At 41.0% G+C, this 27,559-nt stretch overlaps 1 protein-coding gene across 4 annotated transcripts in view; it reads left to right on the forward strand.

Moving 5' to 3' along the window:
• Nucleotides 1-27,559, forward strand: part of fancc (FA complementation group C) — a 122,961-nt gene that overhangs the window by 14,215 nt on the left and 81,187 nt on the right. For 2 of the 4 annotated variants that reach the window (XR_009821730.1, XM_062025736.1), the window contains exons 1-4: nucleotides 2,697-2,908; nucleotides 11,828-11,999; nucleotides 23,269-23,356; nucleotides 23,465-23,559. Coding sequence is in view for 3 of the 4 variants with exons in the window: in XM_062025736.1 (XP_061881720.1) it covers nucleotides 11,832-11,999; nucleotides 23,269-23,356; nucleotides 23,465-23,559 (351 nt within the window). In the remaining variant the exon portion in view is untranslated. Of the gene's footprint in view, nucleotides 1-2,696; nucleotides 2,909-11,827; nucleotides 12,000-23,268; nucleotides 23,357-23,464; nucleotides 23,560-27,559 lie in introns of those variants that run through there. The other 2 variants (XM_062025738.1, XM_062025737.1) reach the window with 1 other exon arrangement.

A 27,559-nucleotide genomic window follows, 5' to 3' on the forward strand; every position in this document is an offset into this window, starting at 1 on the left:
CTTGGTGTTGGTCTTGGCAGTCTTGGTCTTTGGGTGGTGTGTCTTGGCGTGGTGTGTCTTGGACTTGGCGTGGTTGGTCTTGGTCTTGGACTTGGCGTGGTTGGTCTTGGTCTTGGACTTGGCGTGGTTGGTCTTGGCGTGGTTGGTCTTGGCGTGGTTGGTCTTGGACTTGGTCTTGGCGTGGTTGGTCTTGGACTTGGTCTTGGTGTGGCGGTGCTTGGACTTGGTCTTGGTGTGGCGGTGCTTGGACTTGGTCTTGGTTTGGGGGTGCTTGGTTTTGGCGTGGAGCTGCGACTGGCGGCACTTGGCGTCGTGGAGCTGCGACTGGCGGCACTGGGCGTCGTGGAGCTGCGACTGGCGGCACTGGGCGTCGTGGAGCTGCGACTGGCGGCACTGGGCGTCGTGGAGCTGCGACTGGCGGCACTTGGCGTCGTGGAGCTGCGACTGGCGGCACTAGGCGTCGTGGAGCTGCGACTGGCGGCACTAGGCGTCGTGGAGCTGCGACTGGCGGCACTAGGCGTCGTGGAGCTGCGACTGGCGGCACTAGGCGTCGTGGAGCTGCGACTGGCGGCACTTGGCGTCGTGGAGCTGCGACTGGCGGCACTTGGCGTCGTGGAGCTGCGACTGGCGGCACTTGGCGTCGTGGAGCTGCGACTGGCGGCACTTGGCGTCGTGGAGCTGCGACAGGTGCCTGGCGTGGAGCAGGTACTGGTGGCGCTTGGCGTGGTGGAGCTTGGCGTGGAGCTGGGCGTGGAGCTGCGACTGGTGGCGCTTGGCGTGGTGCAGGTGGAGGTGGCCTAGCTGGAGGCTGTGGCTTGGCAGGTCGAAAGACTGGTGGTGGGGGCTGTGCTGGTGGCTGTGGCTTGGCAGGTCGAAAGACAGGTGGTGGTGGCCGAGCTGGAGGCTGTGGCTTGGCATGGCAATGCTGAACCACCCCACCTGAACATTTCCCAGCCCTAGCCCCCCCCTCAAGGAGCGGATCCCAGACGCGCTCCCCGCGGTCTGGAACCGTCTTTTGGGGTGGGTGGAGGGAGGTCAGGAGGGGGGCTAAATCCTCCCCTCTAAATTGTCCAAAAAGTCTTTCTTCTTGTACCTGGGATCTTGTGGGTGAAAAAAAAAAGTGTGACTTGGGCGTGGCTTGAGTCCTGGGGGGCGGGGCATGAAAACTGGGTGACTGTGACTGACAGGATTTAATTTGTAAAAACATGTCCTGATAATGTCTTATAATGTTTTTACAGTCTTTTGCTGGAGGTGAGTGATCAAAAGAAAAAGTCTTGAAAAAAAAATCCTGGTCTGTGATGTCATCAGGGCGAAGCCGGGCTGGCTGCTGCTTGCTTCCGCCCGGAGGGGGAGGGGCTTGTGGGAGCGGCGTGTCCTGCCTGCTCGCGGAAGTCTTCCCTCGTCCTTGGCGACGCTTCCGGGACGGGAACGACGCGCCGATCGGCACCAGCTTGCCTACATTCCCCCACATCATCCCCCTGCGCTCCCTGGGGGAAAAGCGCAACGTCTCAGTCTCCATCGCGCGCAGCACCTCCCAAGAAGCCTCGTCAATAACGTCCAATTTTCTTGCGGAGAAACTCTTCTGCTGGCGTCCTACTGTCATGACTTGATTCTTGGGGTTTGCTTCTCCGGAAGGCAAAGGAAAATTGGCGCGTGCAAGACGTGAATTTAAATACATGATTTAATTTTAACAAATAAAAAAAAGGAATAAACAAAAGGCGCCCACAGTGGAGGTAAAAAACTTGACTAGGAAAACAAAAGGCGCGCACAAAGGCGGAAATACAAAACTTGGTAATAAACACAAAACTTGCATAAATGCAGAAACTATGAACAATTAAACAAAAACACTCACTGTGGCATAAATGAACAAAACTTACTTGGCAAAGAACTGTGACATGACATGAAGCAGAGTGCTGAAATAGTGTGAGGACGCCAGGACGAACAACAGAAACAGACAGATTTAAATAGTGACGTGATCAGTGAAAACAGGTGCGTGACAAGACAGGTGAACAGGTGCGTGACATGACAATGTGAACCAGGTGAAACTAATGGTTGCTATGGTGACAAATAAAAGTGCACAAAAAGTCCAAAACCAAATCCCAACATGACTAAAACAAAACATAATCACAGACATGACAAGATGAGCCCAAACCAACCCAAAGCAGGCTGTTCAGTATCGTGGACACTGATCGGTTTAGCCTCTTTATTGGATTAAACAAGACTAAGGGTGACTATGTGGGTGTTATTTAATGTTTAGATGGCTCTCATAATGTTCAAACAATATCTAGTAGTTGGTAAATATATTTTAATGTTCTACCTATGAAAAATATTCAATTTATAATACTCAATTTCTACTTTGTGTATACACATTTGCCCTGGCCAGACGCCGGAACCAATTAACTGCAATAAACGAGGGATTACTGTTTTTAAAACATCCACACAAGGCATACCATATATGCTCTTCTATATGACACACTTGTATTTTCTGTTTTACAACATACATAAACATGTACTGTAGAATGTGACATTCAAACACATTCATGATTAAGAACAATCCGTATTTAATCAGTCACTTTCCTTATTATAATATTCATAAATATTGTTATTACTTTATTGATTTTTGTAATAGTGCCTGCTGCATTACTCTCACTACATTTACCATCATGCCTTGCAAGTCGTCATTGTGACGTCATCTTTCATCAGCCAATCATATTCACCGTACCGCGGAAGTTGGTGAAAAGAGGGAAATGCGGTTTGTAGACGTCGTCGGTCCAATTGTAAACTAAACTACACACAAAAAGTATTATGTTGATATTAATACACACATTAATACATGTATGTATAGTTTAAATGTGTACACAGTCAACTTCGGCTGCGTTGGGATTTGACTCAGTCGTGTCATTTACGGGTAAGTCATACATTGTTTCGCCGTCTAAGAAACACAACATTGTGCCTCCTCTCCTCTCATGGCTCCTATAAATTCATTTATATATAATTCATTCTAAGATGATAATTGGATATTTTGGTGTGGAAAATATTGTATTGCTGCAAAAGTGTACAGTAACGTCTGAATTCGTCCTGCAATGTGGATTTTCTCTGCATAGAAGAACCTTGTTTTATACACTTGCTATACCTGAATGAATGGTAATAATATCCTTGTGTTCCTCCATGTAAATATTCAGGTGTTTCATCAGATTTTATTACACAGAGCAATGCTCATTTTTTCAATATAGAAAGTGATGTTTTACAGATTTGATTATACAGGAATAATATAAACAGTCTCATAATTGGAACAGCAAACTGACCCAAACCCAAAATCCACAAGCTTAGTTGAATAAATCTTCAAAGATAATATTTGACCAGTCTCATCTTGTTCCTTCTCCAGAGGGTTTCCAGGCAGCTGAAACCAGAGCAATTGGTAGCGAAGTGTGCTTTTGGAACATGTACATCTAGTGGGCAACTTTGGTGTTAGTTTTTTTTGACATTGTTTATGTACAGTAAGAATGTCTGTCAACTTCATGTGGGGGATAGAAGCAGTTTTAGTTGTGTTGTTTTATTCAGAACAAAACACTTAGGCAGGGGTGTCAAACTCAAATACAGAGTGGGACAAAATTTAAAACTGAACAAAGCCGTGGGCCAAGGCTGAACAAATTAACCTTTTAATAGGACCCAAACAAGTTCCGCATTGAATATTGAACAAGCAAGGCTTATATAACTTTAAAGTGACATGCAAAATCGAGTTTCAAATAGTAATAATAATAATTAAAAAATATCAATGGCATATCAAATAAAAATTGAATGCCTCTTTTCTTTTTGCAGCCTTCTGAGGTAAATATCAAAATAAACTTTTTCCACAGGCTAATTATACATTTGAAAATAAAATAACAATAATGAATGAATCAAACATTCAAGCTTTGAAGTAGCAAGAGAAAGTGCATGAATAAAACGTTAATTATTGCTCAGTTTGCTACACGGATTTGCTTTAACACTGAATATGGAACAAGCAACGCTTATATCACGTAATAGTGCAAAATCAACTTTCAAAAAACAAACGAAAAAACATCAATGGTATATTAAATAAAATTTTAATAAAAAATGGAATGCCTCTTTTCTATTTGCAGCCTTTTGAGGTAAATATCAATCAATCAATCAATGTTTATTTATATAGCCCTAAATCACAAGTGTCTCAAAGGGCTGTACAAGCCACAACGACATCCTCGGTACAGAGCCCACAACATTAACTTGGTGGGCGGGGTTGGGGTTGGGGGGCAGGGTTTGGTGGTAGCGGGGGTGTATATTGTAGCGTCCCAGAAGAGTTAGTGCTGCAAGGGGTTCTGGGTATTTGTTCTGTTGTGTTACGGTGCGGAGTTTTTCCCGAAATGTGTTTGTCATTCTTGTTTGGTGTGGGTTCACAGTGTGGCGCATATTTGTAACAGTGTTAAAGTTGTTTATACGTCCACCCTCAGTGTGCATGTAAAGTGCATTCACTTGTCACATATAGAATGCGACTGTTCCGGCACGCTGTTTGTATGGAGGAAAAGCGGACGTGACGACAGTTTGTAGAGGACGTTGAAGGCAGTGCCTTTGAGGCACGCCCCCAATAATGTTGTCCGGGTGGAAATCGGGAGAAATTCGGGGGAATGGTTGCCCCGGGAGATTTTCGGGTGAGGCACTGACATTCGGGAGTCTCCCGGGAAAATCAGGAGGCTTGGCAAGTATGAGTATTAGCGGTGAATGCGAATACCGGCGGGCCAGCTCTAATGTTAATTTGATTTTGCCTCAAGGGCCAAATTAAATTACACGGCGGGCCAAATTTGGCCCGCGGGCCAGAGTTTGACACCCATGCAATAAGGCCATGTCCACACGAACACGGATACTTAATGAACGGATACTTACACTATATTGCCAAAAGTATTTGGCCACCTGCCTTGACTCACATATGAACTTGAAGTGCCATCCCATTCCTAACCCATAGGGTTCAATATGATGTCGGTCCACCTTTTGCAGCTATTACAGCTTCAACTCTTCTGGGAAGGCTGTCCACAATGTTGCGGAGTGTGTTCATAGGAATTTTCCACCATTCTTCCAAAAGCGCATTGGTGAGGTCACACACTGATGTTGGTCGAGAAGGCCTGGCTCAGTCTCCATTCTAATTCATCCCAAAGGTGTTCTTTGGGTTCAGGTCAGGACTCTGTGCAGGCCAGTCAAGTTCATCCACACCAGACTCTATCATCCATGTCTTTATGGACCTTGCCTTTTGCACTGGTGTACAGTCGTGTTGGAAGAGGAAGGGGCCCACTCCAAACTGTTCCCACAAGGTTGGGAGCATGGAATTCTCCAAAATGTTTTGGTATCCCGGAGCATTCAAAGTTCCTTTCACTGGAACTAAGGGGCCAAGCCCAACTCCTGAAAACAACCCCACACCATAATTCTTCCTCCACCAAATTTCACACTCGGCACAAGGCAGTCCGAAATGTACCGCCCTTCTGGCAACCTCCAAACCCAGACTCGTCCATCAGATTGCCAGATGGAAAAGCATGATTCATCACTCCAGAGAAGGTGTCTCCACTGCTCTAGAGTCCAGTGGCGATGTGCTTTACACCACTGCATCCCACGCTTTGCATTGGACTTGGTGATGTATGGCTTATATGCAGCTTTTCGGCCATGGAAACCCATTCCATGAAGCTCTCTGCGTACTGTACGTGGGCTAATTGGAAGGTCACATGAAGTTTGGAGCTCTGTAGCAACTGACTGCAGAAAGTCTTTGCACTATGCTGACCCCTCTCTGTCAGTTTACGTGGCCTACCACTTTGTGACTGAGTTGCTGTTGTTCCCAAACTCTTCTATTTTCTTATACTAAAGCCGACAGTTGATTTTGGAATATATAGGAGCGAGGAAATTTCACGACTGGATTTGTTGCACAGGTGGCATCCTATGACAGTTCCACGCTGGAAATCACTGAGCTCCTGAGAGCGGCCCATTCTTTCACAAATGTTTGTAGAAACAGTCTCCACGCCTAAGTGCTTGATTTTATACACCTGTGGCCGGGCCAAGTGATTAGGACACCTGATTCTGATCATTTGGATAGGTGGCAAATACTTTTGGCAATATAGTGTATCTCGGCGTTTAGGCCTTTTGTCCACACGCAATTGCATACTGTTGTGCTTAAAAATGCACACTTTTGCAAATGCTAGCCAAGGTGAAGAGTTCCAAAACTCTCCGCTCAGCGTATGTGTGTACACAGCTCAAACGGAGGCTTGTACTCATCTAATGACGTCACAGCTGTGCGCTCTCATTGACAAAGCTGCTGGCTTTAAACACACTATAAGAGGACTTACTGTATGTTTGAACGCAAACAAGCTGCTATTTACACTCTGCATTGATAAAAAAAAGACGCATCAAAATGGGCTTTGCGACATTCTCGCCAGCCACAGTGACAGACAGATGTTTTGGATACGATCGCTTTGGATGCCTGTAGTTGATGGATCAACTTTGACAAAACTTTTTGTTTTGTGTCATAAGAAAGGTGCAACAGTATCTCGTGTTTTTAATCCTTGTTTAACAGCACATCATGAAGTTAAAGGCCTACTGAAATGATTTTTTATTTATTTAAACGAGGATAGCAGATCCATTCTATGTGTCATACTTGATCATTTCGCAATATTGCCATATTTTTGCTGAAAGGATTTAGTAGAGAACATCGACGATAAAGTTTGCAACTTTTGGTCTCTGATAAAAAAAAGCCTTGCCTGTACCGGAAGTAGCGTGACGTCGCAGGTTGAAAGGCTCCTCACATTTCCCCATTGTTTTCAATGATGGCCGCCAGCAGCGAGAGCGATTTGGGCCGAGAAAGCAACGATTACCCCCTTAACTTGAGCCAGGGTGAAAGATTCGTGGATGAGGAACGCGAGAGTGAAGGATTAGAGTGCAGTGCAGGACGTATCTTTTTTCGCGTTGACCGTAACTTAGATACAAGGGCTCATTGGATTCCACACTCTCTCCTTTTTCTATTGTGGATCACAGATTTGTATTTTAAACCACCTCGGATACTATATCCTCTTGAAAATGAGAGTCGAGAACGCGAAATGGACATTCACAGTGACTTTTATCTCCACGACAATACATCGGCGAAGCACTTTAGCTACGGAGCTAACGTGATAGCATCGTGCTTAACTGCATATAGAAACAGACAAAATAAGCCCCTGACTGGAAGGATAGACAGAAGATCAACAATACTACCAAACACTGGACCTGTAACCACACGGTTAATGCTGTACCGCCTGGCAAAGCCTAGCAATGCTGTTGCTAACGACGCCATTGAAGCTAACTTAGCTACGGGACCTCGACAGAGCTATGCTAAAAACATTAGCTCTCCACCTACGCCAGCTCTCATCTGCTCATCAACACCCGTGCTCACCTGCGTTCCAGCGATCGACGGCGCGACAAAGGACTTCACCTGATCATCAATGCGGTCGGCGGCCCGGAGACGTAGGAAGTCAAGGTGAGGACAGTAGCGCGTCTGCTATCCAACTCAAAGTCCTCCTGGTTGTGTTGCTGTAGCCAGCCGCTAATACACCGATCCCACCTACAGCCTGCTTCTTTGCAGTCTCCATTGTTAATTGAACAATTTGCAAAAGATTCACCAACACAGATGTCCAGAATACTGTGGAATTTTGAGATGAAAACAGAGCTGTTTGTATTGGGATACAATAGTGTCCGAATACTTCCGCTTCAACCCTTGACGTCACGCGCAAACGTCATCATACATAGACGTTTTCAGCCGGAAGTTTCCCGGGAAATTTAAAATTGCACTTTATAAGTTAACCCGGCCGCATTAGCATGTGTTGCAATTAGGGATGTCCGATAATGGCTTTTTGCCGATATCCGATATTCCGATATTGTCCAACTCTTTAATTACCGATACCGATATCAACCGATACCGATATCAACCGATATATGCAGTCGTGGAATTAACACATTATTATGCCTAATTTGGACAACCAGGTATGGTGAAGATAAGGTACTTTTTTTAAAAATTAGTAAAATAAGATAAATAAATTAAAAACATTTTCTTGAATAAAAAAGAAAGTACAACAATATAAAAACAGTTACATAGAAACTAGTAATGAATGAAAATTAGTCAAATTAACTGTTAAAGTTTAGTACTATTAGTGGACCAGCAGCACGCACAATCATGTGTGCTTACGGACTGTATCCCTTGCAGACTGTATTGATATATATTGATATATAATGTAGGAACCAGAATATTAATAACAGAAAGAAACAACCCTTTTGTGTGAATGAGTGTAAATGGGGGAGGGAGGTTTTTTGGGTTGGTGCACTAATTGTAAGTGTATCTTGTGTTTTTTATGTTGATTTAATTTTAAAAAACAAAAATAAAAAAATAAAAAACCGATACCGATAATAAAAAAAAACGATACCGATCATTTCCGATATTACATTTTAACGCATATATCGGCCGATAATATCGGCAGGCCGATATTATCGGACATCTCTAGTTGCAATGTTAAGATTTCATCATTGATATATAAACTATCAGACTGCGTGGTCGGTAGTAGTGGGTTTCAGTAGGCCTTTAACTTACGTGTGTTGCTTCCATTTGTGTAGATAAAGCCGGGCGTAATTGTATCTTTCCTCCTTGGTAATGTGCACTGAAGACAATATACACTTCATTGCACTTGTATCAGTATAATGATTAAAGATTAAAGATTAATGATTGTCACACACACACTAGATGTGGTGAAATTTGTCCTCTGCATTTGACCCATCCCCTTGGGGAGCAGTGGGCAGATGATTAAATGGGTTACATTTCAGGGCAGCACGGTGGCACAGTGCATGTGCCTCACAGTACCAAGGTCCTGAGAGTCCTGAGTTCAATCCCGGGCTCGGGATCTTTCTGTGTGGAGTTTGTATGTTCTCCCTGTGACTGTGTGGGTTCCCTCCGGGTACTCCGGCTTCCTCCCACCTCCAAAAACATGCACCTGGGGATAGGTTGATTGGCAACACTAAATTGGCCCTAGTGTGTGAATGTTGTCTGTCTATGAGGTGGCGACTTGTCCAGGGTGTACCCCGCCTTCCACCCATGTGCAGCTGAGATAGGCTCCAGCACCCCCCGCGACCCCGAAAGGGACAAGCGGTAGTAAATGGATGGACATTTCCATGACAGTTTTGCAGCGGCACACGCACAGTTGTGTGCTTTAGGCACTTAATAATTCAAGATGTTTCTTTGGCTCCTTGATAGTGTGCGCTGATTTTAGAAATAATGTGCACTTCACCGCGCAAGTATATGCACACATGCACCTATAAATCAGCATGTTGCTGAGTAAACCTGTTATAATGCAGCAAGTGTTGGGTTTCAGCAGCACAAACAGTGACAAATGCAGTCAACATCATTCAGCGAGCCTACTTTTTGTGTCCTTTAACTTTACAACTCATGTCATCACAAAGCAGTCATCCGTTGGCATGTGTGGGGTATCAAATTTTGCGGCTTCATGACATAAAAAAAAATGTTTAAAAGCATATTCGACATTATATTGGCCTAAATTAAGTGTTCAATTATATTATTTATCTTACAGTGCAGTATTTGTTTATTTTCTGTTATTATAATGTGGTCATTGATAAATATATTCACTAAGCAGTACTTCCGTTTCCAGGTTAAGGGTGATATCGCTAACAACAACATGCTGGATAATCTTGACGCTACTGTATCTTCACCACGACAATCAATTTGACCAACTTTTGTCAACTTTTTATATACTTTTTTCTTAAACGCCTGTCTCATCAGTAACACAGCTCCACATTGGTGAGCCTTTGGCGTGAGCCATATTAAAAAACGAGACGCAAAACCTGCGCAGCTGTCTGGGCAATGCTAGTGGAGATGATTTATGTAGATGCACTTCATCTTCAACACCATCAGCTCCACATGACATTGTTGAGCCTTTGGAGCCGATGTCGAATGACAATGCGGGACACGCAATTTTAACAACACGGAATACCAGCAACACGGCTAATAGTCGAAGCTACGATTGTCAAGTTGACCAACTTTTGGCAGAACAACACACACCTGTGGTTTCAGCACATCAAAGCCCAGTTCTAATTTAGAGGAATTACCCAAGATGTTAGAAAGTATTTCCACGTAGTGGCTGTGTTAGTGGGCCGGACGACAGCCATAGCAATGATGCTTGGAAGATCTTCCAGGCAACCAGTTGAGTACAGTAATCTACAGTAGATTGCAGTCAAGGCTGAAATATTTTTTCTTGTTTAGAAGGCTTTCAATATGTTAAAAACATATTTATTAGATCGTAAATAGTTTTTTTATGCTCTAAGAAAATGTTTAATTATTTAATAATAATCCTACTTGCATGTATTAAAACTTTGTTTACCACGGGCAGGCTTGGAACCAATTTTCCGCGATAAACAAGAGATGACTATTTTATATTTATTTTAAATTTAACAGTAGCTAACTTATTTATACACTCCTATGACAGATATAATTGTTAAAATGTTTCCTAGATAAAACATGGGCTGTCGATAATGATTCGATAATGGCAGCAAATTGACCACGTAACCAAGAATTAGTTGTTAAGTGAGCCGTTACCATGGTGGCGACTTTAAAGTAATACAAGTATAAAGAGGTTATGACATCACAAAGGTTTGGAGCTCAAATACAAAAGCAAGTGTTTTACAAAAGGACAGATTGTGGTGATGCTTTTTTTGCGTTAACTGTAGACTCAGTGCACAGCAATGCAGTATGTTTTCACACCTGATAGGACTGTTTTTTGACATCTACGGCCTGGTCTGCCACAAGATCTTCAGTATGTTCTGTGCTGAAGAGAAGAAGGTTCTGGAGAAGGAAGTGACTGACCTGCAGGCTAAGCTCCAAAGCATTAAAGAGCGGGTGAACACTCAAGGACCCACCGTGATGGGGCTCTCGGCCAAACTGGGGTTGGAGATGGACAAGTACAAGACGCTCTGGGAGCAAGTGGAGTATTTGACCAGTCAGGTAGAGCAGGAAAAGGTGGAGAAAGAGAGCAGTATTCCCCACCAGGTACAGAATGCGTGCTTAGTGGAGGAGAGTATCAAACTCGAACTATTCTTAGCAGGAGACCACATGGCTGCTGAAGATTTGTTGAGCAAACAGGAGATCCATCCATTCCCAATAGAACGGACAACGTGTGAGGAAGAGGAACAAAGGTGGAACGAGGTTTACCAAGAACTGATGGAAGCCAGTAGGCAGCTTGCATATCAGAAGAATCTGGAGGAAGCATTGGCCTTGAGGGAAAAAGAGCTTCGAAAAGTGGAAATGCAAAATGACCTCCTGCGGTGGCTTATCAAGAAAGAGATGGAGTTTGCTGACAATTACAGGATGGAGATGCATAGGATCAGTAGTGGAGATAATTGACTAAAAATAAAAAGCCACATATTGTATTTAGAAAAATAATTTACTTGATTGGAAGCCAGGAGCTCAACTTCCCGTAGCTGACATCATGGCGTTCTTGTTTGTGACTCACTCAGCCCTGCCTGTGACAAACAGCTGTGCAGCTTTTCAATTAAAAGAAAACAATTGTCATTAAATTAGATCACTTTTTTGTGTGAATTGAGGTAGTGATTTATTTTGCAGACCTGCTTTGTATTGTGAGATCATTGTTTTACTTTCAGCAAAATATAATTAAACTTTGATGAAATCGTGAATGTGGATTATTCTTCGATCCATTCCCTGATTTATGTGAAGCCATTTTATAAAACTCTGTCTCCAGCCTCCATACTTAATCACATTCATTTTCATTTCTATCTTTCATACAAACAGAGCCATGTCTCAGTCAGTGGTCCAACTCCAGCTAACGGAAATGCAGTTCTGGCTGGACAAAGTGGAGGGTTGGGGTCCAGCTGACATTGCGGACGTTCATAAGGATACCTGTTTTTACTTGAGTTCACTGAGCGATTTCCTCCGGAGACTCCTTCAACACATCACCAGCGTGGTAAGCATGGGACCTGCAAACAACTAATGATTGTTCATTCATACAACCATGCCTTACACACTTGACGTACTGAGATAAATTATCAATTGGATCAGCAGCCAAACAGCCGTCAGATTAATGATGACCAACGCAAGCACACGCACACTCAGAGCTTCTGTCCAGCCATGAACAGTGAGTCCAGCGTTCATAGGCCAACAGAGGCTGTTCTGTGCTCGGTAGAGGTCGCCTATGTCTGGCTGGCAGCGGGGCAATGTTGCGTTTGTCAGGTAATAGCCACGCTGGGACCTGCAGTGCTAACCTAATGTATCCCCAAATCAGCTCTAGCAGTCTTGGGGACAGGGTGCGGGCAGGGGGGTATACAGGACTGAGAGATTTCAGTGTTAATGGCTAAAAAACTATTTAAAATATAAATTCCCAGTTGCCCTGTGACAGTTGTTCCTTACTGTCTATACCAGGGGTCCCTCAATAGGCCGGCAAAGCCTTTTTATTTGCCATGCCAAACATCCCCCAAATAATGAAATTAGGGCTGTGCCGATTGATGGTCAGTATCAGCTGATTTTGTGAAAGAATATGATTGGCCAATATCTTCAACGATAGTGACGCGCCATTTCCATGATAAAATCACTGATTGTTTTAGCCCTCGGGGGGTCTCTTGTCAAACATTTTTCCGATTTCAAACGCTGCGGCGATAGCAACAAGCCCTGGGTCTTTCTTTGCGACTATCTTTGCAGCTTAGCAGCAGGCGACTTCTTAGGCTATCAAAGCACGGTTATAGCGATGCTGGCATTTCAGGTGGCTAATAAGGTTTGTGTTTAGGCCCAATATTTTGTTTGCCTCCTTGCAGAATGTTGCCAAATAGCTCACAAAATGTCTTGCTCTAAAAGTGTAAAAAAGTCCAACACGATAAACGCCATGTTTGTTTTCACTGAGCTTAGGAGAAGTTTACGACCTCCTACGACGGAGTGCTGAATTTTTCCCCCTAACAGCCCAAGAGTGCAATGGACTCATTTATTAAATCAATCAAACTTTATTTTAAAAGTGCTTTTCATACATTTAAATGCAACACAGATGACCTGATTTACTAAAGGTTTGCGTGTACTAAAACACGCGCAAACTAGATAGCACACGTAAAACTGATCTATTTAACGTGTGCAAAGTGGATTGCGTCTTTTAAAAGAGCAGAAAAGGGCGTGCAATCCATTTTGTGTCTCTGGTCTTCATTAATATGCAGAATATATGTTGATACTCAAAACACCCACAATAGTGGGAGAAGAAGATGCAAATATGATTATTTAGCATGCGCAATTTGATGTATCAACACTCATCACCGTTTTGTGAGTGCTATTTTGCGTTTTATTTAAGACGTGCCAAATGGACGTGCAAACTGACAATTCCACACAGGACTGCAGGATCAGTGCTCGCGCTGCACAGACACGATTGACAGATGCGAATCCTGCGTCCTACTTGTGTGTCAATATTTTGGACGGTCAGAAATAAAAAATATTAGAAATATTAAGACATATTGTCTGTACAGCAACATCATTTTATTTTTTTTGCTGCTAGAGGACTTAAGGGGCTGATTAAATCAAATTCAATTGATGCGTTTTTATGTCCTTTAGTATTGTTTTAATGGCGATACATTTTTTTAAACATAGAATATGTATTATTAAAAAAATAATTTTTAATGGAAAAAAACTAAGTATGCATTTGTTTGTATGTTGAGCGGAATAATGTGCATCCTCACACCAATGAGCGCGCCTTAAGCTGTAAAAAAAAGAAAGTGATGTCATTGTAGATGTAACGCAGGACTGCTTTCTAAAATACCAATAAAAAGTAGTACATATCTCTTGCATGTTTAAAAACTTAGCAAAATGCCACAGGTAGGAGGAGCCTGATAACATAAATGTGCAGTAAATGTCTCCGTGCATGCAAAATCCTCATTCAAATAAATCACTTTTCAATTGCACGCACAGTTTTAGTAAATCACACGCAACACAGCCACTACTATAGTACACACAATTTTATAGATTGCACACGCCGTTTATCGTTTGGATCTTAGTCTTAGGTCTTGCTATCTCAAATGCCAATGTTGTCTATGCTGCTTTATCAGTTTTTTTCTGTGTTTTCTTTGACTTGTCTGTTAGACCTAACCCAATAGTTGGGTTTGCGGTAATTTGGGGAAGACTCATAAATGACAGCATACGGACACAGTTTGTGGAAATAATTCAGTTTAAAACACCCCGTAGTCTAATGTTGATGATCTATTGATCTCAAATACTGTACATCAAATGTTTTCAATGTTTTGGACACCATTGCTCCTATCAAGGTTACAATGGCTAAAAGTAGGCAAAAGGCGCCAAGGCGAAATGAAGACTCGGTCGGGGCACAAAAGAGGGAGTGCCGCAGAGCTGAACGGAAATAGCTTGAACTTGAAGTCCAAGCTTCAAGTTCATTAAGAGCTTTACAACAAAAAATTAAATTTGTTTAACCAGATTTTGCGTAGAACAAGTGAAAAATATTTCTCTGAAATAATCATAAACTGTAGTGACAACTCTCGTGTCCTGTGTCAAGATTAACAAACCCTCCAGTTTCACTTCCAATAGAAATCATTTCTACACAAAGTTTGCAGTAATCTTTCATTCTAAAGTTCAAGGCATTACAAATGCAATAATTCCTGCAAAACAAATAGCTATTCTGCAGCCAGCTAGTTAAGTAGAGCTGGCACATTTCACTCCTGTCACTGACAAAACAGTTGTGTGATTATGGAAAAATTAACCTCATGAGATCATCCACAGTCTAAGTCCTTCGACATGCTGCCTTGATGAGTGCTCAGCAGTTTACACAATTCGCTCATCTAGTTAACATCTTACTTCAGACTGGAACATTTCGAAAAGACATACAAACTGCTGTCATTAAGCCACTCTTAAAGAAGAGTAGTCTTGATGCCACAGTACTGAACAACTATCAGCCCATATTAAACCTGCCATTCTTGGGCAAAGTCCCAGAAAAATCTCAAAAATCTTTTGCCAAAACATTGCCAAAGTCAGAATAATGATGTCTAAATCCGACTTAGAACGTCTAATGCATGCCTTTCTCTGCAGTAGGTTAGACTATTGTAATGGCCTTCTCGCTTGGCTATCTAAACGAGCTGTAAAGCTCCTGTAGTACATCCAGAATGCTGCTGCTCGAGTCCTGACTAGAACTAGGAAATACGACCAAATTAGTCCAGTGCTTTGGTCACTGCACTGGCTTCTTGTTTCTCAGAGAATAGACTTTAAAACAGCTTTGCTTTAGTACAATTCTTTTTATATTGTCTTTATATTGTCTTGTGTCAAAGTACATCTCTGACAAGTTAGAGACATATGAACCATCTTGGCCTCTGAGAACCTCAGGGGGTTGTCTCCTGCTGGTGCCCAGAGTCAGGACCAAACATGGTGAGGCTGTGTTTCAGTTTTACGCTCCTAAAATCTGGAATATTATTCCTAAAGATGTGAGACAGGCTTCAACAGTGGCAGTTTTCAAATCCAGGCTGGAAATACTTATAATTAATTGTGCATATGACAACTGAAAGTATTTTATCTATACTCTTTTATTTTGATTTAAATTATAATAGTTTTTATGGTGATTTTATTTTATGTTTTAAATTTTAATTATAATTACTTTAATGATAGAGGATAGAGTCGCCAAATGGGAGACGTTTTCTGAGTTATAGAATTTTACGTTACAATTTCAATGATGATAATGCACAAAATGATATACTAAAATACCCCCAAACATTATTTTGGTACATTACATGGGCCATGTAATTGTCAAAAAGACAGCCAGAAGAGGTTAGTAGATGGGTCAAATGCAGAGGACAAATTTCACCACATCTAGTGTGTGTGTGACAATCATTGGTACTTTAATCTTTAATCTTAATTAGAATAAATCTAAAGGTAAAATATTGTGTAGAAAGGCGCCCAATTGCAGGAAATGTAGTTTTGGATATTTTGGGGGTATGCGTGGCAGCAGTTGGTTATGGTAGAAATGTTCTTGATTTTTTTCTCAAAGGGTGCTTCACACCCTTGAGACCAAGATAATGACTGAACTCTGGTCAATGGCCAGTTGCATGTGGGTTTAGTGCTATGATCTGGACATACCTATTATTAATAGGTAATAATAGTCCAAGTTAAAAAATTTAATAATAGCATAACTACATCTAGGTGTTGCTTGCCCAAACTGGTGATCTAATAACTTAAAATTACTTAAATCGACAAGTACCTGTACAAATCTTTCCATCCTCCAATCTGTTAGCATGACTCCAGGCAAACGTCATGCAGAGGTGCATAAAAGGAAGGATTGGGTTTAGAATATAAAAAAACGAAGGAGTGAAAGCTGGTATAGTTTAATTGGACTAAAATCCCTTTTACAGGGATTGGACTCATAAAAGACCAGCTGAGGATAGCCTGCTTCTTGGCAGCACTTTGCATCCCTTGATGACTTAACTACTTTCTTTGTGAGTTGTGCCCAAAATGTAAAGTGTTAAATAAAAGAGTTGTTACTCTGGAAAGATGTTGGTGTTTCTCATTTTCCTGTTGATCTCAGGTTTGGCATTATAATATATTTGCTAAGCTAACAAATCAATGCCGAGCACCCGTCAGCAGCCTTAATGCATGAAAGGATGACAAGTAGTTGGGTTAATAGCGCCATACACTTTATTTATGTGCTCACTTTAGTAACTTTGCTATTCATTGTTCTCTGATTGATGATGTAAAGTGTTTCCTCTTTCTGTTCTTTCTTCTAAATTAGCCAAGGACGTCTATAAACCTGTCCCCTTGACTGCATTGGCTACAGTGATCAGTGTCTGTCTTGTCTTTAATCAAAGACTTATTAACTGCAAGCTTTTTTTATATTAACAAGAATGTTAGTAAAGTGATGCAATGAATGCCGTGTACGTTTCTTGAGTTGTTATTGACATGTAAGCGACAATTTTCTTTGCAGCTGCATCATAATCATTGTGCACTCAAACACATCTCTGGATCACATCTGTGTTACTGTTGGGGGGGGCCTTTTAAGAGAAGCCCGTCTATTACCACTCTGCTTCCCATTAATGGTGATCTCACTCAACTAAATGAATCAAAATAGCCCTTTTTTCTGTTTGATGCTTTTTTTTAAACATATATGCCTAAAGCTACCTAAACATTTGCTACTTTGAAGATGAAATAAAAAATAAAGTTTTTGAACCTACCTCCCCTCCTTGTATGTACCTCCACCGGATGCCTTTTGTTGTATAATTGTTGTTAGATGTTCTTCAATGAAGAACCCATAAAGTAGGTAATTATACACAACCTTTTTGCCCCAGGGGCATCAGTAGCTCAGCCTGAATAGGGACTTAAAAGCATGGAAGGTGGTCTATTAAAGACCCACAATGCAATAAAGTGTGGATCTTTTTTTTTATCAGACATACATACAGTATATTAAATATGGTAGGGCTGGGAAATTTTGGCAGAAATCAAAATCACAACAATTGTACCGTCTATTTCAATTTTGGTTAATGCATGATTATTTTACTCTAAACTCAGTTTAATCTGTAAATGTTTATTATGAAACAAGTAACTAAAAAACACGCACAGATGAAGAATTAAGTATATTTATTGAAACAATGGGATTGAGAAAATCAACGAGAATAAAACAAAACATATTTTTCTCAAAAAGGAGAAAATGTACATTCGTGGTCAAAAGTTTACATACACTTGTAAAGAACATAATGTCATGGCTGTCTGGGGTTTCCAATAATTTCTACAACTCTTATTTTTTTGTGATAGAGGAATTGGAGCACATACTTGTTTGTCACAAAAAACATTCATGAAGTTTGGTTCTTTTATTAATTTATTATGGGTCTACTGAAAATGTGACCAAATCTGCTGGGTCAAAGGTATACATACAGCAATGTTAATATTTGGTTACATGTCGTTACCATGAATTGATTTATGTGGACCCCGACTTAAACAAGTTGAAAAACTTATTCGGGTGTTACCATTTAGGGATCAATTGTACAAAATATGTACTGTGCAATCTACCAATAAAAGTTTCAATCAATCAAGTCCCTTGGCAAGTTTCACTGCAATAAGGCGGTTTTTGTAGCCATCCACAAGCTTCTGGCAAGCTTCTGGTTGAATTTTTGACCACTCCTATCGACAAAATTGGTGCAGATTAGCCACATTTGTCGGTTTTCTGACATGGACTTGTTTCTTCAGCATTGTCCACATGTTCTCAATGGGGTTTAAGTCAGGACTTTGGGAAGGCCATTCTAAAACCTTAATTCTAGCCTGATTTAGCCATTCCTTTACCACTTTTGACGTGTGTTTGGGGTCATTATCCTGTTGGAACACCCAACTGCACCCATGATCCAACCTCCGGGCTGATGATTTTAGGTCTTCCTGAAGAATTTGGAGGTAATCCTCCTTTTTCATTCTCCCATTAACTCTCTGTAAAGCACCAGTTCCTTTGGCAGCAAAACAGGCCCAAAGCATAATACTACCACCACCATCATGCACTTTGTACTTACGAACAATTGTCTGCACAGTTGCTCTTGGGACCTTAAGCTGCTTTGAAATGGCTCCAAATGACTTTCCTGACTTGTTCAAGTCAATGATTAGTTTTTTCAGATCTGTGCTAAGTTCCTTTGACTTTCCCATTGTCGCGTTTGTAACCGAGTCTAATGACTGCATCACATGAGCTCTATTTAAATGGGCTCAGAGAAGTCAACAGGTGTCGTCAATCATAATCACTCACATGAAGTTAAGAGGCCATGCCATGGAGCTAATTTGATTTGATTGTAACTTTTCTACATCACCAAAATTGATAATGTATGTTGCTGTATGTATACAGTTGGCCCAGCAGATTTGGTCACATTTTCGGTAGACCCATAATAAAGTCATAAAAGAACCAAACTTCATGAATGTTTTTTGTGACAAACAAGTACCGGTATGTGCTCCAATCTAAGAGTTGTAGAAATTATTGGAAACTCAAGACAGCCATAACATGTTCTTTACAAGTGTATGTAAACTTTTGACCACGACATGTAATAACGTTCACCTAATTAAATTGGTAATTTTTACAATACAACTATAATGTTAACTTAAGTTTTTTTCCACACTCTTTTCCATAATTTGTGTCATTTATAAATGATTCTGTTAAGTACAACTGCTTGTTGTTCGGAGCCTTTAAGTAGTCCGAATCTATCTCTTTTTTTGTGACGTGCACTGTTCATAATCACGACAAAGCACTTTTTGTAGTGAAACCCGTTAACATATTTAAACTACATTTAAACCATTGTGGGTGGCACTGGGAGCAGGTGGGTAAAGTGTCTTGCAACCCTCAAGTTGCTGGCACGGCCGCTCTACCAACCGAGCCATGGCCAACAACCACATGGTGAGAAGAAATACAGGCGACCCTCATTTACTGTATCTCTATTGTTTTGGACTAGAGTTGAGCCAGGCCACGACGCTGCTTTGTAGTACCTGCTAATACCTGAGCCAAGTAGGCTTTGGACTGTGTCCATAGGTTTTAACTGTAAACACAGGCAACGGTGTATTATTGAAATTCTTTCTTGTTGCGTTTGTGCTTTTTGTCTTTTTTCTTCTGACTGGCGAAAAAATATTAGGTGCCTGTTCACCCAATCAGCCATTGTTTGAAGGCCACCAAAGAACGAATGGACGATATCTCAGAAAGGCAGCTGCATGCGATCGTACGAGAACTCTTTCTCTCTCTGTCAACACTTGAGACCCGGTCTTGAGTTTCTCCCTGCTTGAGCAACCGCACATTGCCTCAATTACACTTGCATATGTCCAATTGCACTGTGTGGGCTTCTGCTGCAACAAAGCTGTGCTGTTGAACTTAATTAGCTCAGAGTTCAAACACACGACACAGGCTTGATACGCGTTAATAAGGTAATACTGTACACAGGCACACATGTGAAGACATATGCCTCTAATACTGTAGGTTACTGCTTGGTTTGGGTATTGTGTTATTTGTGCTGGGAAGTGTTGCTAAAATTCCCAAATGCCCAACATTCTTTAACAGGCTGCTGAGAGAAATAAAGCACATGGTGGTTTGTGAGCTGCACTAACAAACAGACACACACACACACACACACACACACACACACACACACACACACACACACACACACACACACACACACACACACACACACACACACACACACACACACACACACACACACACACACACGAAGCAAAAGCATTGCACCCTGGTCCGGAGCCAGGCTCTGTTCTGTCTTTCACTCAGGCTGACATGGTGAGAACCACAACATGAAAACTATGCGGTTCTCTGAAGGAAGCAAACCTCGGCTGCCCAGATTGCCGTAATCCTGCTGAGATGTCGGGAATCCGGATAGTGCTGACGTCGTCCAGACTTAGTGTGTAAAAATGTTTAGTTTTTTTTATAAAGAGCACAGTTTAAAGTGTGTTTCCATTCACAAACCTACTGCTGCTTTGGATAGTAGGACTGCAACAATGGATGTGACGACATCCTTACAAAATGTGTTATTATTATTATTATTATTATTATCATGGAATTTGTAATGAAATAGTCTCATAAAAGAGGTACCGGTACATAAATTTCATCCATACATATGAAGGAATATATTTGTGTTTTTGTTCACTATTAGTATTTATTTACCTTCTTCTCAACTCATGATACCTTTAGCTCTATTTTGAGCTCAATTTTTTCAGAGCCACGTTCTGCGGGTGGCCCGCGTGTCATCGATTTGAACAAGTGGCAGATGAAGGGGGTGCATGAATTTCAATCGGGAGCACATCTCACCGGTTTTGGCACCCAACAGAAAAGTGACTCCAGACTCTGTTTAGCATGATGACTAGCTAGTTAGTCCTGCTAGTGTGACTCCAGGGGTACAAGCAAAACAACAGGTTGTGCAAGTGTCCACATTTGTTGCCCTTTAATAACAGTGGGGCTATTTTTAAGGCACACACTGGACTCCATGGAAGTGAAACCGAGGCGACCTGCTGCAGCAGCCCAGGAAAAAATTGTTAATGCCAGCCGATGTGCTCATGGAGCTCTGTGCACATACACAATGGCCTCTGATATGGGCAGGGCCGCTGTTGCTCTTCTGCTGCAGCAAAATGTAAAAGTGTTTGATTTATTATGCAGCTAAGCCTACTTTTTTAATGTTAATATTGTAGACTTGTGGCAGTCAAAATCACGATCATGATTAAAATGTGATTAATTGTGTTTCTACAGTTTTGATTAGGGCTGACGTGCTCAGTTGGATTGAGTGGCTGTCCAGAAACTTGAGGGTTTCTGGTACAAATCCAGCTACCATCATCCTAGTCACTGCTGTTGTGTCCTTGGGCAAGACACTTCACTCACCTTGTTCCCAGTGCAGCTCACATTGGTATATGAATTTGAATGAACGTTTGGTGGTGGCCAGAGAAGTCGTTGCCGCAAATTTGTGGCCACGTTTCTGTCAGTCTACCCTTGGACAGCTGTGGCTTCAAATGTAGCTTACCACCATTACGGTGTGAAGGTGGAGTGAATGAATAATGGGTTCTTAGTTCTCACTGTAAAGCACATTGAGCGGCTAGAAAAGCGCTATATAAATCAAATCTTTTGTTATCATTGTTATTATTATCATTATCCTTCTTTGCTTTCCTCTGTACGGATGCAGGCTAAAATCCTTTGCTTTTTCCTTTTGTAATAAAAAAAAGTAACGTTTAGGACTAAATTAAATTTTTTGTTACGGAAGCGTACTGCTGAAACTACAAACGTGGCTGACGGGGTGGAGAGGCAGCAGTGTGGAGGATGTGATTTGAATGTAAAAAAAAAAAGAGACCGCTCCAAAACGACTTTCCAAGATACAATCAGAATAGAGCAAAATTGTATGTGAAATTTTGACTAAAGAACCACCATGTTGGCCACTTGGAAGTGTTTTAAATGCAGATTACAATCATAATACAACCCCTTTAAAGGGGAGCTTCACTTGTATGGAATTTTGCTGATTGTTTACGATCCTTATGAAAGACAAGAAGACAAAAGTTTTTTTTTCAGTCTAACATGTAAGAATCGGCTCGATCTAGGTGGCTAGCATTGCATCTAAAGAGAGCAATCAATTCTACCTCAAAATCACTTTAAAAATGCATTCACAAACTGCCAATAATTCTTCATTTACGTTCTGTAATCTGTATTATAACCAAACTGTAGCGACATTGTTATTGTAAGAGCGAACACAGAGGAACTCTTTTTCCAGCGTAGTAACACAGTGCGTAAAAGCGAGCTACGGAAAGAGATAAGCTCGCTTTTACGTCAGCACCCAAATTGCGTTTGAGTTTGCATTACAATCTGTACTGCCTGAAAAACATGAACAATTATATTACAGTATCTGTAAAGTATTAGCTAACATTTCATGTTTTGTTTGTACACAGTTAGCTCGACGCAGTATGTAGTTGTAATAACACTCATGACGTGCTGCATGTATCGTGATCAATATTAAAGTGACTCACTCGATGGACAGGGATGTTTCTTCTGGTTTATTTTGGGTAAGAACTCGATTTATGTCGGCATAGCAATGTTCCACATTTACACCGTCAAACTCACGCTGACCTCACTCTGTTGGCTTCCGTCCGCTCTAATGTTTCACCCTTCCGACGTGTTCGCTTCTAGAAGTAGTAGTTCATTCTCCATATATTCAGCTTCAAAAAGATATGGTTGTAAATCCTCATTTGTCTAAAAATACGTAGTCAAAAGACAATGGAGATTGGAAAATTATTAGAAAACACTTGCCTTTGTTACCGGAAGTAGGAACACACATTTGCTGCTGGAAGTCGGAAGTGCGCTGCTATGGAAGCTGAGAAAATCTGTTCCGGTAATGTTTAAAATGACCAAAATAAAATAACTATTGTACATACTGCATATTGTTCATGTCTGTTACTACATTATACACTTGCAGTGGGTATATAAAACGTTGATGGAGGGTTTTGAAGTTGTTTTTGAGTGCTTTCAAGGCTACAACAATGACTGCCATTAGCCACATCTTCCAAGCATTGTTTATCATCTTTAAAATACTAAAAAAAACATGTGTTCTTATCTCTCATAATGATTGTGAACGATGGGCAAAATTTAAGAAAAAGTGCAATTCCCCTTTCAGATTGCATTTGTTGTAATACATTAGTGTATGCAATCAGTTAATGAATCTGACTGTTATTGAACAATCATAAACAATAAATAAAAATTTTTTGACTGTTGCAAGGCTTCCACGACAGAAACCATGAAGAACACGCCTTCTCTCGGCCAGATTGTGGGCCGCCTTTGCTGGAACCCAGTTGTCACTGCTAATGGTGAGTCCTGGACATATCAATACACATTTTCTCCATGTTAATACACTTAAGATTGATTGACGGGATTGATATGCATCATTCTATAGAGAAGTGTTTGTCTTTTTAAAGATGAAACCAGAGCGCTGATCATTCAGTGTCTGTGGGCACTGTACACCGAGCACCCAGGCAACACTCTGGAAAGAAAGGCTAACCAATGGGTACAGGTAGGGATTTATAACATTTTTAACCATTGCAATGCAATGGTGCACTTTGAACATGTAAGATATGGCTGCAACTCTTTTGGTCACTGATTTTTGTGTGAGTGAGTGACAGCAAGAAAAACTTTGACTTGCTTGGGGAAAAGTCTTAAAGGCCTACTGAAATGAATTTTTTTTATTTAAACGGGGATAGCAGATTCATTCTATGTGTCATACTTGATCATTTCGCGATATTGCCATATTTTTGCTGAAATGATTTAGTAGAGAACAACGACGATAAAGTTCGCAACTTTTGGTCGCTGATAAAAAAAAAGCCTTGCCCCTACCGGAATTAGCATGACGTCACAAGCTGGAGTGCTGCTCACATTTCCCTATTGTTTACACCAGCAGCGAGAGAGATTCGGACCGAGAAAGCGACAATTACCCCATTAATTTGAGCGAGGATGAAAGATTCGTGGATGAGGAAAGTGAGAGTGAAGGACTACAGTGCAGTGCAGGACGTATCATTTTTCACTCTGACGGTAAATTAGGTACAAGCTGGTTCATTGGATTCCACACTTTCTCCTTTTTCTATTGTGGATCACGGATTTGTATTTTAAACCACCTCGGATACTATATCCTCTTGAAAATGAGAGTCGAGAACGCGAAATGGACATTCACAGTGACTTTTATCTCCACGACAATACATCGTCGAAACACTTTAGCTACGGAGCCAACGTGATAGCATCGGGCTCAAATGCAGATATAAATAAAAGAAATAAACCCCTGACTGGAAAAATAGACAAAAAATCAACAATACTATTAAACCATGGACATGTAAATACACGGTTAATGCTTTCCAGCTTGGCGAAGATTAACAATGCTGTTGCTAATGACGCCTTTGAAGCTAACTTAGCAACCGGACCTCACAGAGCTATGATAAAAACATTAGCTATCCACCTACGCCAGCCAGCCCTCATCTGCTCATCAACACCCGTGCTCACCTGCGTTCCAGCGATCGACGGTGCGACGAAGGACTTCACCCGATCATCCGTGCGGTCGGCGGCTAGCGTCGGCTAGCGCGTCTGCTATCCAAGTCAAAGTCCTCCTGGTTGTGTTGCTGCAGCCAGCCGCTACTACACCGATCCCACCTACAACTTTCTTCTTAGCAGTCTTCATTGTTCATTAAACAAATTGCAAAATATTCACCAATACAGATGTCCAGAATACTGTGGAATTTTGAGATGAAAACAGCTTTTTTGTATTGGATTCAAAGGTGTACCAATACTTCCATTTAACTAGTGACGTCATTCGCATACGCCATCATACAAAGACGTTTTCAACCGGAAGTTTAGCTGGAAATTTAAAATTGCACTTTATAAGTTAACCCGGCCGTATTGGCATGTGTTGTAATGTTAAGATTTCATCATTGATATATAAACTATCAGACTGCGTGGTCGGTAGTAGTGGGTTTCAGTAGGCCTTTAAGTCATTACCAGTGTTCCGAATAACGGCGCTGTTACTTTTACTAGTAACGAGTAATCTAATTAAATACTTTAAAGTATTACAACGCTGTTAGCGAGACGTTTGATGTAACAGAATTCAACAGAAATGCTGTCATTGCCCGCAAACTGCAATTCTGAGCTAACAAACATAGCTGAGCCAATGCTACTCTGTCTGGGCGCCGACGTCACACGTTACTTAGCAAAAGGCACCGCCTTTTAAAGGTACACACAAACACACACTCTTGTCTCATGAAACATTTCAACTGCAAATGCCACATATTTGAAGTTTTTGTTTAAAGTAACGCAATAGTTACTTCCCCTAGTAATTACATTTATCTGTGCATCTATTTTCTACCACTTGTCCCTCTCGGGGTCACGGGGGTGCTGGAGCCTATCTTAATTGCACTCGGGCAAAAGGTGGGGTGCACCCTGGACAAGTGGCCACCTCATCACAGGGCCAACACAGATTGACATTAAAGAGTCATTCCATTAGTAATTCAATTACTTTTTTAGCGGAGTTACGAGTAACTATAATTACTTTTTTTTTTTTAAAGTATTTTCCAAACTACCTGCTGGGTTGCACGTATAGATATTGAGATTCTGTCGTTTATTTAGATCACTGCAAAAGTCTGTTTCCTAATGGACGCTAGTTTGTTCAAATCAAATTTCCCATAAGGAAGCAATGGTAATTGAAAACATCTGTTCTAGAGTGAAACTGTCACTTTTTCCCCTTTGTCATCATTGGTATCCTACAGTCATCACTATAATCCCTTAAAAAAGCCAAATACACCCTTTCTGTTAATTTTTTTTACTGCAAAGATGTGTTTTTCCTCAAAATCTGAATTGTAAGACGTTCAACGTTAGTTTCCATAATTTTCTAGTACTAATATGATAATAAGGATAATAATGTGAACTTCCTGTGTCCCTTGGCCAGTGTTGGATGAAGAATAAGACTGGTTTCTGTTACTTTAATCAATTTTTTCCCCTCTTTGAAAACCAAAACTGTGAAACATACTTTCAAAGCAAATTAAAATGGGCCGGTTAACTTCCTTTTCTCCACCAGAAAAAAGATTAGCATTTATATTGTGGTTCTACCCACTGTGAGACTTTACTGTGGTTTTAAGGCTCACCAGGGAGGCAAAGAGAGCAGAGAGAACTTTTTAAACTAGGTTCAAACAGATGCTTTATGGTGCGGAACCTTCCCATTTTTTACCAGATTAACTTTGTTTGTGTTGTTTTTGGTTCATTCCTCAGCTAATAAAACATCTTGCTAAATAATGCAGTGCCATTAGGAAGGCAACCTTACATTTCCAGGTGGCCTTTGACCCTTTGAGAAGGGAATCACATGCACGTATTCAGTACATGACCTGTGTTTTATTGTATGGAAATCAACATTTAAGTTTGTTAATTGATATTTTAGTGAAGTAGGTTTGAATTTTTATCATAAAAGCTACATTTTTCATGTCTTTTAACACCACTTACTTTCTGAAGAGGCGATAATGATGCCCCACATGGATGTCACTCTTAAATATATAAGCAACATAATTATTTTAATGCTTACTCATCGTTTTGTACTATAAGTGAATGGCAGAACGTAAATACACTCTTAAAATTAGACTAATGTAAGAAAAATTAGGAACACCTTTATCTTATTATCTTTTATATGAATATGAACATTTGTGGAATATAAATATATGGTGTTGCGACATGGTGTTTTGGAGTTTAGAATATACAACTGTTTGTGTACTAAGTTTTTGTCCCGCTATGGCACACATTATGATGCCCACGTGTATTTTCCTCCATAAGTGATTGCATGTGTAGATTATTTTTGCCTTCTCATTTTGTCTCTCCTCATTGTGTGCCTGTCATCGCCACATCAAGAGCGTTCCAGCCGGTGTTTGGAAGCAGACCTATGTGCTGTCCTTGTAGGAGGACCACACAGTAATGCCGAAAAGCATGGCAGGGTCTTTGAAGAGATGATAAATAAAGTGTGAGTGTTATATTAAAGGGCTGCTGATTGCTTAATCTTTGACGGGGTTCTTTAGTGACTCAAGCGGGTCAACCACAGACAGTCCCTGGAGCCTCTGTGGTTGCTGTGCAGTGTTAAAACATAGTTCTAACTCTTAGCTCACACTGGCTAGAATACTTTGTGTTTTGATTTGGAAATAATGGTCTACATCAAAGAGGTACTTATTTCTTCCGTCTTTGGTGCCATGATCCCTTTTATTACTTCCTATTTAAAATACTGTATATTTGTTTATTCTTTCTCTCCTACTTTCAAGTCTGTTGTTCCATCTGTAATTTTTGGATGCCATCACAGAAGAATCAGAAGGTAATGGCAAAGAGGAAAAGTATGATCAGGACCATAAAACTTAAAATGTAATTTAATTGTAGCATATTCACCGAAGCGATACACATGTCACTGTCGCCAGCACAATGTGGCTAAAGCCAACATAAATCCAGACCAATAATACAGCAAGACAAACGAAAAGGACCCTGCAGTGCCAGCAACGTTAAAAAAA

This window comes from Entelurus aequoreus, linkage group LG17 (assembly GCF_033978785.1).
Source record: "Entelurus aequoreus isolate RoL-2023_Sb linkage group LG17, RoL_Eaeq_v1.1, whole genome shotgun sequence".
Classification (NCBI taxonomy): domain Eukaryota; kingdom Metazoa; phylum Chordata; class Actinopteri; order Syngnathiformes; family Syngnathidae; genus Entelurus; species Entelurus aequoreus.